The following is a 13,034-nucleotide window of genomic DNA, read 5'->3' on the forward strand; positions in this document are numbered from 1 at the left end:
AGGGCCCCAGGTCTTCCAGCACCAGCCAGGCCAGGGGTGCTGCTGCTCTGGAGTAGGCTTCCTATAAAGTACCCCACGATAATGGGAAGCAGCCCCCCCCCCACCACCATGAGTGGATACCCTCGGAGCCCTCCAGACGGACCCAGTGGGGACCAGGCAGGACTGGCCTCCCATCCCCAGCTGCTGCCCTAGGCCAGGGCCCTGCCCACAGCAACACTCGGGCCCTGTTTGTGGAAGTGCTGGTTCCCACCCTAACCCTCAAACCTGGCCGCAGGAGCTCTGGGTGCTTTCGGGGCTGAGTCTTAGATTAACCCCACATTTGGAAAGCACTTTAAATTTTCAGCTTCAGCTCAGCATCTGTGGAGCCCTTTATGTAAAGACCCGTGATCTATGCCAGGGATACAAAAATGAACAAAATAGATTTCCCACGTGCGGGCTCAGTAGGGCTGTTGTACATGACAGTGCAGCTGCTGCAGGTACTCGGTGTGGAGCCCTCCCACTGGGCCAGGCTCCGGGCCGGGCGTGTTCCGTGGACATTATTTCTCGCCACAGCAGGCAGGACGGTCGTGCCCATGGTCTAGATGGGGCAGTGGGAGTCCAGGGTGGTAAGTGGCTTGCCAACAGCCAGACAGAGTGGCCACGGTGTTGGTCACCTCTCCCGGCACTGTGTCCTCTGGCCTCCCGTGCCTGTGCTGCGCTGAGCGTTGCCAGGGGCTACATGTGAGGGGGACCCTGGGCTCCAGCAGGCCGGGGCTCAGGGCTCCGTGAGGTCACCATGACACAGACCCCATCTAGGGGAAGGGAGGCCCTAATGGGGCACTTAGGAACCCCACACCCATGGGAATGGGTTAGCGGTGGCCTTTCAGCCAGAGGCGTGTGGGACTGGCTTGGACCTCTGCGAGGGCCCCTCACTGCCACGCTGAATCGGCACTGCTCACCCTGTCAGGGCTTCGGGGGCCGAGTCAGGGAGGGTGTTGCACTGAGGGTGGAGGCAGGTGAGAGCTGACCCCACACCGAGGACGCGTCCGCTACTCCTGGGCCTGAGATGTGCAGCCTCAGGACCAGTCTAGGATGCGTGGTGGGCAGGTGGAGGGCCTTGTGCCCCCAGCCCTTTCTGACTCGGCTTCTTACCCAGGTGAATACTGGGGCTGCATGCAGCGCCTGGCCTCCTGTCCAGACTCCTGGGTGCCCAGGGTGCCAGGGGCCGATGCAGAAGTGGAGGCAGTAACTGCACTGGCATCCCTCTCCGTGGGCATCCTGACTGAAGAGCGGTAATGCCAGACCCCTGGCTCACAGCCCCTCCAGCCCCTTGGACCCTCCCAACCTGCAGAGCCCAGGCTCCAGCCCAGCCACCACGGCCTTCTCGGGCTTCCTGGGAAGCTGGGCTCAGGCCTTTCCCCTGGCTCTTCAGCAGCACCCCCCCCTTTCCCTCCCCCAGGACCTCAGAGCAGCTGGTGGAGGAGGAAGAACCCATGAATCTTTAGGCTACAGGACGGATCTGCCCCCTGCCGCGCCCTGCCCCGCCCTGCCCTTCGGACCTGGTTCTCTTCCAACCTCTGGCAACAGTACCCGTTCCCGGGGTCTTCAGAGATCCTTCGGGCAGGTAGTCGGGGCCAGAGAACAGCCTCTTGACAGTCACCCCAAGGAGCCTGGGAAGGCCCCTGGGTCTAGCATAGGGACCAAAGAAGACCCTGACAGGAGGCCGGCTGCGTAGCCAGCCGGGCCCCAGTAGGGCTCTCCCCGAAGCACAGTCTACCCCTCTGGGGTCTGGGCCCCTAGCTGGGCCCCCGATCCTCAGGCCTGCACAGAGGAGGACTGGCACAGCCGGGCCCGCTCACAACCACTATTCCTGGTTCTGTAGACCCCCGACTTTGCACACAGCCCCAGGCTCCACACAGAAATGTGAACTCGGCCTCCACCAGAGTGGCCCTTCCTAGGCTCTGGGGGAGGGAGGATGGGTAGCAGGGGCAAAGGGGTCCCATGTCCCTGCGTGCAGGGGGAGTCCCTCCTCTCCTGCTTCCTCAGATGACTCTGGAAGCTTCCTCCCCACCACTGGGCAGTGAGACAGACCTCCCTCTGAGAGCAGTCATCGGCAGGCCTCCCATCTGGTCCCTGCCCCTGCCAGAGGCCACCTGTGTCAGCCATCTCAGGGCTCTGGTGCAGCAGACAGGTGCTCCTGGAGTTCTTTGCTTCCTGATCCAATGGTGCCAAACCCTTCATCTCCCCTCAGAAGCACAGCATGACCCCCAGGGACCCCTCAGTAGTCACCACCCCCCTCCGTGAGCCTTCTCTTTCTGGGGTCTCCCCCACCCCAGCTGACTCCTGCCCTACATAGGACTAGCTTGGCTGACGGGAAAGGGGGTGGGAGAGTGAATGGAAGACATGGGGGAGGGGAGGCTGCCCTGGCAAAGACTTCGAGGCTTCTGGGGTCCAGGCCTGGGGCCAAGAAGGAAAGTATTTGTGTGTGTGTGTGTGTGTGTGTGTGTGTGTGTGTGTGCGTGCGTGTGTGTGTGTGTGAGAGAGAGAGACAGTAAGAGGAGGGTTTGTATGTGTGTGCACATGAGTGTGTCTTCCCGAGGACCACCATGCCCTGTGTATGTATGCATGTTTTTGTAAAAAAGAAAAAAAAAATGGAAAAAAAATCTGAACAATAAATGTTTTATTTGCTTTAAAGGTTCATGTGAAAGGGCCTCCGGGGGTTGAGGGGTGGGCAGCGGGCCTACAGCTACACAGCACAGCCTGTGCCTGATTCACTGTGGAAGAGAAGGGACAGGTTGGGCCGTGGGGCAGCCCCCCTCCAGCTCCTTGGCCTTCTGTGGCCGCTGCCTTGCGGGAAGAATCCATTCTGAACACACCCTGGCTGCCCCCGCCTGCCCCACCTCTGGGTAGTGAAGAGGCGGCAGCTCTGGGCTGAGTCCGTAGACAGAGGGCCCGTAAGGGCGTGGGGAACATGGATGCCTGCAGACCCGGCTCGCTAAGGCTCCCCTAAAGAGTCCTGAATCAGACCTACCTGGGTTCAAGTCCCAGCTGGGAGCTCAGGTAAGTCACGTCACCGCCTGGGGCCTCTGTTTATCAGTTAAAGGTTCCCGAAATAGACACTGTTCGGTTCCTTCCTGCTCTAATGTACCATGACTTCTTCAGCATCTGCTGAGCCTAGAAGGGAAGAACGGGCGAGACAGCAGGCCTGGGCGAGCTCATCCAGTGGCGCCTGTCTTTATGGTTCCGAGGCGGCCAGGCTTCTTCAGCCAGCAGAAGGAGCGGCCTCATCACCTCCGACCTGGGCCCAAGCCCTCACAGCCTGGAGAATACGAGGGGAAGCATGTTCATCCCCTTCCCATCTGTCCTGGCCTCTTGGGGCGATAGGCACTGAATCCCACAGACGTTGCTGAGGCTGTGCCCCGGGGCATCCTCGCCCTGGCTGGGGGGTTTGCTGAGGGGGCTGGAGGAAGAGAGCTGAACTGTGGGTTCCCCCATGCCAAGTGGGACCAGAGGGAGAGGGTCCCCTCTGAGCTAAGGAAATGGCTTGATGAGATGACTGGAGACCCCCATTCCCACCCACCGCTCCCACAGTCCACCCCATAAGAAAGCACCAGAGGCTAGCTGATACAAATGGCTGCTGTATTTCTGCTAAAGTGACAGTGACACAGATAAGGCAAAGAGCTGAGGGGCAGGACACATCAGGTGGGAAAGGGGTAGACCGTGCAAAATGACAACCTAAGACAAAAAGATGGATGGAGCCCTTCCCTTCCGAGTTAGGTGAGCCCTTGGGCCAGTGTATAGGCAGTAAAGCAGATTTTGTCCTTCAGAAGGGAGATTTTAAAAGAGAAAAGCTCTGGGTGAAGGGCAGGGGCAGGAGTGGGGGAGGCATCTCGGGGCCAGGGGCAATCTGGGTGCCATGAGGGGCAGGCATGAGAAGGCCAAATGGAAATGCTGGGCTGGAGGTGCCTGGCACAGGTTTGAGGGTTCCTTCTAGCCCACCCCGTGCTGCCCCCTTCCCCAAAGCCCTTCGGGGGGCAGAAGCACCTTCCCCAAGACCCTTAGTCTGGCCTCATTTGGGGCGTCCTGCTCTGGGGTGTGTGGGGAAGGGGAGGACGGCTCTAGCATACTCATGGGAACCACCTCTGCGAGGAACAGGGTGGGTGGAGAGAGGGACACTGAACTCCCCTCGGGTCCCCAGGCCTTGGGAAAAGAGAAGCAAGTGTTACCATCCCTGGGACCAATGAGTTCAGCTACCTGACTCTTGGGGGACAACAAGATGCGGGTGCTGGGGTAAGGGGCTGAGAAGTCTCTACTAGAGATCCCTTACCTGACCTCACCTCCCCAGGGTCCCGTCCCACCTGAGGGAGAGTGTCTAGGGCAGCAGGGAGCCCTGCCCCCAGGCACAGGTCAAGGCCCCACTGCCCTACCCCTTGCCTGTTGCCCTGGCCCTACTTAGAAAGATTGCCCACTGAGTGCTAAGAAAATAGATGCACTTGAAAAGGTCTAAAGCTGCCCTCCAGTCACGCTGATGAGCAACATGGCAGGACCCCTTTCCACGGCACCCAGGGTTCCCCCCAAGGGGACAGGACAGCTCCCAGGGAGACCACCGTCCTCCTGCTGTATACTTTCTGCCCCGGTTCTGGGGTTCCCAGGGGGTGTACAGGCCCGCCTGATGTCTCAGAGGCTGAGTCCAGGTCCTGAGGACCACCAGGGTGCGGAGACCTCATCGCTCAGGTCAGAAATCGCTGAGGATGCTGATGTCGGCAAAGTCAGCCCGGTAGCGGTGGGCATAGAGGCTGAGCAGGAAGGCCCACTTGAAGGAGATGAAGCTCCACACGCAGGAGAGGTAGTAGCTGTTGGGGTCTGTGAGGCCTGCAGGGGAGAGGAACCCAACCGTGACTTGAGAGGACCTTGCCCTTGACCCTAGCCACCGTGCCACAAGCCCCGGGCCATCCTTCCCCACAACCTCCAACAGAGGCTGAACTGAGCCAGTGGAGAGATCAGGTGTGATAGAGGTTTCAGAGCATTCAGAGTTTGCAGGCAGGGAGCAGTGGGGATGAGGGTTGGCTAATCACAGGGCTGTATCATCCGCTCTGCTTCTGTGACACTGACCCCAGGCCACTGCCTTCCAATGTGCTTCAGCATCAGAGCGGGCAGGAAGAGCCTCTGGCTACTTGCAGACTGCAGCCACCAGGGGGCGCTCCCATATCCTCCGCTGGAGGCTAAAAAGGGCGGCTAACCACACACTCCTGGGTGCTGAATGCAGCACACACTTCCCACGCGTTTCATTGATCCCTTCCAACCCAGGGGCGGGGATAGGGGGCGTCCATTCTCCCCACTTTTACAACGAGAAAACTCGGGCACAGGGAGGTTAAGTGGTCTGTCCAGTCCCTTGGACGTAAGTGTTGAACCCAGGACAGGAATCCCGGGCCTCCGGAGTGCTCCACCCACCGGCCCTCCCACGCCCTCCCTTTGTGGAGGGACACCTTACTCTGGTGTCCGGTGACGGCCAGCACAAGGAAGGTGCAGAAAGTGGCGACAGAGACGGCCGAGAAGAGGACGCCCACGAAGAAGAAGCCACGCAGCCCCTTGAGCCACGTCCTCCAGTAATCCTGCATGTACATCACGTGCGTCACCAGGACCCACAGCGCTAGCACACCTGCCGGGAGAGACGGCTCAGGCAGCGCCCCTCTCCTCACCTGCCGACCCCCCAGAGCCCTGCAGGTCCCCCAGGCCAGGCTCTTCGCATAATAACAGTAGTGTTGGCCTTTTCACTCTCCCGGTAAAGTGGAGTTTGCTGGAGGCCGCGTGGCCTGTGATATGAAGAGGATGTGAACGCAAAATTCTAGGAGAATCTGGCTGCCTTTCACTAAGCCACACATTAACGAGATCTGCAAAAAATGTAAAACTATGTCATTCTTCTCCCTAATTTTTTTGCTTTGGAAAACCCTAGTACTTCTTACAAAAAAATGTTACTTATGTTAACACAAGGTTATTATTATTATTATTATTTGCGGTACACGGGCCTCTCACTGTCGTGGCCTCTCCCGTTGCGGAGCACAGGCTCCGGACGCGCAGGCTCAGCGGCCACGGCTCACGGGCCTAGCTGCTCCGCGGCATGTGGGATCTTCCCGGACCGGGGCATGAACCCGTGTCCCCTGCATTGGCAGGCAGACTCTCAACCACTGCGCCACCAGGGAAGCCCACAATGTTATTTTTAATATTACTTTAAAATGCTTAAAACTGTTCTCAGTTTTAATTTCTAATACAGTCCATATCGATAGATATAACCCACATAAACAAAATTTCCTTCGGGTCTCACCACTTTTTAAAGAGTGTAAAGGGGTCCTAAAGTCAGAAAGTTCAAGGACTGCTGCAGCCCAGCCTGCTTTCCGGGGACTCCCCACTCCCCACCCTGGGGGCCACAGCTGTGAGAAGCATTCCTCCCGCCCTGACGCTTCTGCTCTCCCAGCCTTCAGAGGCCACCACCGTAACGTTGCAAGGCCTGTGGCTGAGCTCTTGGCAGTGGGGCTCTTCCCAAATTCCATGCATTGGTTTTATGGGATGGGGAGGCCCAGTGGTTAAAACCCCCAGGGCCACCCAGTACCCAAGTGGCCTTCTTCTTGCCCTTGGCCAGACTCCATTTTATTAATTTCCTTTTTAGGCCACACCACGAGGCATGCGGAGTCTAAGTTCCCTGACCAGGGATCAACCCGTGCTCCCTGAAGTGGAAGTGCAGAGTCTTAACCACTGGACCGCCAGGGAAGTCCCCTAGCCAGACTCCATTTTACTAAGTCGTTTGCTGAAAGGGCAGGCCAGATGCCCCTAGCCGGTCCTGGGCCTGCCCTCTGGGCCCGACTGGGCAGTTCCCCTACGATGCCAGCTGCCGCTCAGACAATACAATGAATGCCCTCTGTGCCGGGCTGTGCCTGCCGCCGCAGCCCAGAGAGTGGAGCAAATAGCAGTTCCATTGGCAAGGGTCCAGGGCAGGGCCGCAGGGTCCTGACAAGGGACGAATGAGGGACAAGGCAGAGCCAGCTGCAAGCTGTCCACCTGTGTGTAGACCGCTGGATCCTAGGAGTCAGGAGGCCCTTCAAAAAGTGAGCCGCCCACACTGCACGCAGAGGAGCACGGGAAGGCTGGGGAAAGTGGTCAGCTCTGGCACGGGAGAGAAGGAAGAGAAGGTGACAGGGGGATCGGGGTGGGAGAGTGCTTTGACTGAATCTATGACGTTTTAATTTTTTAGGCTGAATGGTAAGAATGAGGGAGTTCACTAAATTGCCTATCCTTTTTTACTTGCCTGCAATATTTCATAATGTTTTTTTAAGTTGGGGGAAAATCAAAAGGCAGGGGGGAATGTCATCACAGATCTCTGCTCTGATTACCGGCTCAGAAGCTGTCACAATTCAGGCAGCCTGGCAAGGGCCAGAAAACCACGAGACTGCCAACCAGGAGACCTGGGCCTGGCACCGATGTGCTGCTCGTGACTCTCAGAGCCTCGGCGCTTCCACATCTGCAAGTGGGGGAGCCCAAAGGTCCCGCCAGCCTGGAAACGGTGACCCAGGGCTCCCTGCTAGTGAGGACTCAGCTCTGCCAACACCTGCCGCTTCCCTTCCCACGCTGTTTGACCCACGCTCTCCCAGCTCTGCCCTTGCCCACCCTCAGCCTTCCTCAGGGGTTGGGGGCCTGGAACATGGGTCCCTCCAGCCCTGGGATCAGGGTGAGGCAAGACAAGCTTGTCTCCGTCCCTGCCTAGGCAGGAAGTGGGAGCAGGCCAGAGGTGGACAGAATAACAATCCCCCGGCTACAGCTTAACATCTTCCGTGATCCGGATGGACGGCGTGCTAGCCACCTTTTCCAGAAGTGTTTCCCAATCCTCTCACACAGGTCCTAAGTGTTCACTGGGGGAGCTGTTTGGTTTCTCAAAGGGCCCGCGGAAGGAAGCGTATCGTCACTGAGCACATCCAAGGAACCGTCAGATGGGTACCTTTGCGACCGCTCCACTTGCCCTCTATCTGCTCACTATGCCACGGAGGGGCTGAGATAGATGGCTCTCAGACGCTTTACCACTCAAAGAGTCTAGAAGCCAGCTTAGGGGAAAAATAAGGTCAGAGCAATTCCCCCGTGACTCAGCAATTTCTAGGTTAGGAAGTGTTGAAATAGGGGCCTGTGGGATGCCCTCTCTTAGTCCACTGGCCACGCTCCAGTGGTGCCCCCAGGACACCCCCCCCCCCACACACACACATCCATGTACCAAAAAGGGCTGAGCAGAAGAGGAAGATGGCCATTTTGGGTGTGCCAGGCCCCAGCTCTCTGTTAATAAGCAGACGCATCCTGCCCCACCTCTCACTTGCCCTGCACACAGCCCTGGCCTCCAGATAAACACAGGCCACATCTGGAAGCAGGCCCCTCCCCACCGGCCCTGGCTCCCGCCTCTGTCCTTAGAAGGGGGATCTCCCCCAACTCCATCCAGGGGGTCAGTGAAGGAGCACAAGCCCCCCCCGCCCCCCCGCCGGTCCCTCCCACACCTCAGCCCTGCTCACTCCCCTGGGACACTCTGGACTCCAGGAAGCCTGGTCTGCATAACTCAGGGCAGAATGGACGGTTTCCCAGGCCCACCCGGATGCATGTCCACACCAGACCTCACCCCTCGCTCCACCCCACCTGCTTCAAGGAGCAGGGCTCTGCTCGGTGGCTCGGGGCTCAGAGCTGACAGGCCCAGGACAAGGAAGGCACACAGGTGGTCAGTGAAAGTACCCCCAGCGGCTGGGTTGGAGGTGAGGGGCCAGGAGCCCAGGGGAGCTCACAGGGAAACAGACAAGTGGGCCACTGGACCCAGGCCCTACTCTCTGCCTCCACCCCTCCCCTCCACCCCTGTCCTTTCTCAGCTCATGGGGAAGAACACAGAGCTGGTTAGACTCCTGGGCAACTTTTCTATTCTTATTCTCTTTCCTCGGTCTACTAGACCTAGAGCAAGTCTTTTTCCCAAGCGTTCCCACAGCAAAACTATTTCTTCCGCCTCTCCTCCAAGCCAGTTCTTCCCAGACGCACACCAGGATGGGAGAGACTGGGTCTCTACCCACGAACGTTTCTCCCAGGTCCCCAGGAAATCAACAGCCCCCAGCAGCCCCACCTGGCACACAGGGGAAGGAGCACGCTGGGGCTGCCCTCTGGTGACTCAGCAGTTTCTGGAAAATGCCAAGTCAGAAGCGGGGTACGCACCAATCTGCTGACGCTTCATCCCCAAAAGAGGAAGAGGCTGACTGGCTGCAGACCCTCTCAGCACCCATTCAGGGCGCAGAGGGTGTGTGGCCCTGGCAGCCCTCCCCCACCTGCCACACTGCCACCACCACCACCGTCACCAGGCGGCTTTGGTTCTGCGATGGCTGTCGGGGAGCTGCCAGGACCCTGCTCTAGCTGGTCGCTGCCCTAGCACCTCTTGCTGTGGGCGGCTCCACAGCTGGCCTGCCTCAGAGGCCAAGGGAAATCTGCAGGGAGGAAGAGAGGGCAGGGCTCAGGTCAGAGGGAAACCCTGGGACTCCCTGGAGCTGCCCCCCGACGGGCAGCTGAAAGATGGATGATTCGGGGAGAGGACATACAGCTGTAGCATTCCAGACCTGAACGGGGTCTCACACAACACCCCTGTCAGCAGAATCTCCTTCCATTCCTTACGGATGAGGAAACTGAGGCCCAGGGGGCATCGATGTGCCCATGGTCACACAGCTCGGTGGGGCTCACTCCACCAGGCCAGACTCCGACACACCCAGCTCTGATCCCAGGGGCAGCCCTCCCTCCTCACCGCCCACCAACGCCCTCATCTCAAGTCTCATCAGGGCAACCCCTGGGCCTCGCCTGGAGAGTCACATCGCCTTCCTGAGGGGAAAGCAGCAGGCCGACAGGAAATAGGAAAACACTGCAAAGCCCAGAGAATCATAAGGAACATGGTGGGCGGTGGGGTGCAGCGGGGAAGGGGGTCAGGCGTCTGCTGATAACTGAGCAGAGGTGGGCAGGCTGGCCCCCTGGGAGGAACCACAGGTGGGGCATCTAGGCAGGCATGAGAGCAGCCCAGCCAGGCAACCACGTGCCCTTCCTCGGAGAACCCAAGTGCTCTGCCTGGCATTGCTTAGGCCGTGGTTACCTACACCCCTCTTCCAGGGCAGAAGCCCCACCTCCCGTCCCTTCTTGACCCAGGTGTGGCACTCAGTGAGCTTTGGGGCCATGAGCAAATCTCGTTATTTTTAGTTAGTCCATGTAGGGCTCCCGTGGCAGAGGAGTTTAATTATGGAGTCAGATCATCCTGTGCAGAACTATGAACCTTACACGTATTTTTTCCCAAAGTGCTTTCCCCACACATATAATTTCATGTAGCTGTGTAACCCTAGGTAAGCTATATAAATAGCTTATAAATAAATAAATATATAAAAAATATAAAAATATATATAAATAGCTTATATATAAATAGCTTATATATAAATAAAAATAGCTTATATATAAATAAATATATAAAAAATATATATATAAAAATATATATATATAAAAAATATATATAAATAAATAGCTTATAAATAGCTTACACTAAGCCTCAGTTTAAGCCTGACCTGTAAAATGGACCCAATAATAATGCCTACTTCCTAGGACTAACGTAAGGATTAAATGAGATGATGAAAGCAGTTTGCTTAACACAGTGTCTGACACATAGGAAGCATTAAAAAAAAAAAAGTTAGCAAGTAGAAATGATATGCTTCGTCTTCACACCAATTCTACAACACAGAGAGGTTAACAACATGCCCAAAGGTGCACAGCGAGTACAGAGCACCGGTAAGCACCAGACCTCCCCCAGCGCACTGACGTTCTCAACTCCGGTACAAGCCTCCTCTGGCCTCCTTGAGGCACAGAAAGGGCGGTCGGAGCCGCCCTTGGCCCAGGAGCCACAGCAGAAGAGTGGCAAAGAGACACCAACATGGTGGGAAAAAAAGTCGTTTCCATCAGATCCCTAGCGCGGTCCTCCGGGGCTCCGCTGAGGGCTCCGCTGGCGACTCCGTTGGCGGTGGACTCCACCCTGTTAGGAGGCACATGGGCTTCCCCGGGAACCCCCAGCCCTCCTTTCCACTTACTTCTTCTCTGCTCTCACCCAGTCCCCAGGGAAGGGGCGCGGATCCCCCAGCACAAGTGTGTGTGTGTGAAGACCGCCGGGTCTTCACACCTGGTTGCGCGAAGGAGGTGGCGAGAGCAGCGGGCGTGCAGGGAGGACGCTGTCACTGGGCCCAGGGTGGAGGGCGGACGGGCTAACCCGGGGGCGCCGGGGCTGGTGCAAATGACACATACGGGACGTCGGCGCCTCGGGCGGGCATTGAGTCCCTGAGGCCCCCCGAGGATGTCCAGGAGCCCGGGCCCGCGCGGGGCCTGCTCTGCCCACGGCCAGTTTTGGGTAAACACCCCACCCGCTCCCCCGGGAAGCGCCGCCCGCGAGGAGCCTGCGGAGCAGCCGCCGGCTCCTTCCCGCAGCCGCGCGCCCGCGTCCGCGCGGCCGGAGCCGGGACCCAGCGACCCCCGCGCGCCCCGCGGTACCTGCGAGCCCCCCCATGGCCGCGGTCCCCGGCTGTCTGTAGACCACCGTCCAGACGAGGAAGATGGAGAAGCCGGCCACGGAGCTGAGGCCGGAGTAGGCGGCGCGGAGGCCGAGCTGCAGGCGGGACGGGGCCATGGGGCTGCGGGCGCCGGGCGCAGAAGGCGAGCGTGGCCGGCGGTCACAGGTGCAGGGCCCAGAGCAGGAGCCGGGAGCCGGGAGCCGGGAGCCGGGAGCCGGGGGCCGAGCCGTAGCCGCCGGCCGCCCGCGCTCCGCCCCCGGCCCGCCCCCTGCGCCGCCGGCACAGCGCCCTCCCCGGCCGGAGGCCGCCCGCGCCCGGAACCACAGTGGAGGGCGCGTCCTGGGCTTGGCCTTGAGTCCTCGGGCCCCTGATCATTTGGGGATGCCGCCTAAAAAGGCAGGTTCCGGGCTTCGTCCTCTGAGCTACAGGATATTTGGTCCCTGGCGGGGCCCGGAAATGTACGGGTGTACAAGCCAGCTGCCGTGATTACTTTTAAAATTTATCACGTTCTCCTTTAAAATTTAAGATGTAAATTTCTCGTTAAAAATCAAGATATAAAAATTAAGGTAGATGAAAGTACACAGTGAGTATGATTCCTTCCGCCCCTATCTATCCATCAGTTCCCTCCTCAGGGATTAAGCGATTCTCAGAAGATTCTTGTCATGGAACATCTGCCCCATCTTCTAACGTCAAACACCTCACCCTCAAGGACAGCTCCCTTCTCCTTTCATCTCCGCAAGCCTCGTCCTCCCACCCCAAATCTACCAAACATCACTCCCATCAGAATCAGACAATTCTAGGGTAGAGGCTGGAATCTATAGCAGGTGTATACTGAGCTCCCTCCGTGGGCCCAGTGCCACGCTGGGAGCCGGCAGGGAAAATCAAAAAACACAACGCACGGAGCCCTCAAACACTTATAATCTAGTTGGGGAGGCCCGTCACATACTGGCGCAAAATAAGTAGCCAATATACCTTGTATTTATTGCTTTTCACTGCTGTAACAGAGTACCACAGATCTAGGGGCTTCAAACAACACACATTTATTATCCTACAGTTCTGTACGTAGGTGTCCAAAAAAGGAACTCAGAGGGCTAAAGTCTAGGGGGTGGCAGGGCTGCCTTCCTTTCGGAGGCTCGAGGGGAAAATTTGTTTCTTTGCCTTTTCCAGCTTCTAGAGCTGCCCACATCCCTTGACTCCTGAAGGTGTCCCTTCATCTTCAAAGCAAACACACCCCTCGGACCTCTGCTTCTGTCATTACATCATCTCCTTTTCTCCTGCCAACTCTGCTGCCTCCTTCTTTTCCCTTATAAGGACCCTTATGATTAAGAACCTGGATAATCCAGAATAATTTCCCCATCTCAAGATGCTTAACTTAATCACAGCAGCAAAATACTTTTTGCCATGTAAAGTAACGTATTCACAAATTCCGGGGATCAGGACATTGACATCTCGGGGGGCCATTATTCT

At 57.8% G+C, this 13,034-nt stretch overlaps 2 protein-coding genes across 10 annotated transcripts in view; one reads left to right on the forward strand and one right to left on the reverse strand.

Annotated features, from left to right (window-relative positions):
* HDAC7 (histone deacetylase 7) overlaps positions 1-2,673 on the forward strand; it is a 35,795-nt gene extending 33,122 nt beyond the window's left edge. For all 9 annotated transcript variants that reach the window (XM_073788768.1, XM_033866870.2, XM_033866863.2 and 6 more), the window contains 2 exons: positions 1,136-1,271; positions 1,439-2,673. In XM_073788768.1, the coding sequence (XP_073644869.1) occupies positions 1,136-1,271; positions 1,439-1,484 (182 nt within the window). In that variant the 3' untranslated portion in view covers positions 1,485-2,673. The remainder of the gene's footprint in view (positions 1-1,135; positions 1,272-1,438) is intronic.
* A 928-nt stretch (positions 2,674-3,601) lies between these two features.
* On the reverse strand, positions 3,602-11,808 carry SLC48A1 (solute carrier family 48 member 1). The gene is made up of 3 exons (XM_004310989.4): positions 11,548-11,808; positions 5,471-5,638; positions 3,602-4,851 (listed from the first exon to the last, which is right to left on the reverse strand). Exons 1-3 carry the CDS (start codon positions 11,681-11,683, stop codon positions 4,715-4,717), a joined length of 441 nt encoding a protein of 146 aa, XP_004311037.2. The 5' UTR covers positions 11,684-11,808; the 3' UTR covers positions 3,602-4,714.
* Between the last annotated feature and the right edge of the window lie 1,226 nt (positions 11,809-13,034).

This window comes from Tursiops truncatus, chromosome 11 (assembly GCF_011762595.2).
Source record: "Tursiops truncatus isolate mTurTru1 chromosome 11, mTurTru1.mat.Y, whole genome shotgun sequence".
NCBI lineage: Eukaryota > Metazoa > Chordata > Mammalia > Artiodactyla > Delphinidae > Tursiops > Tursiops truncatus.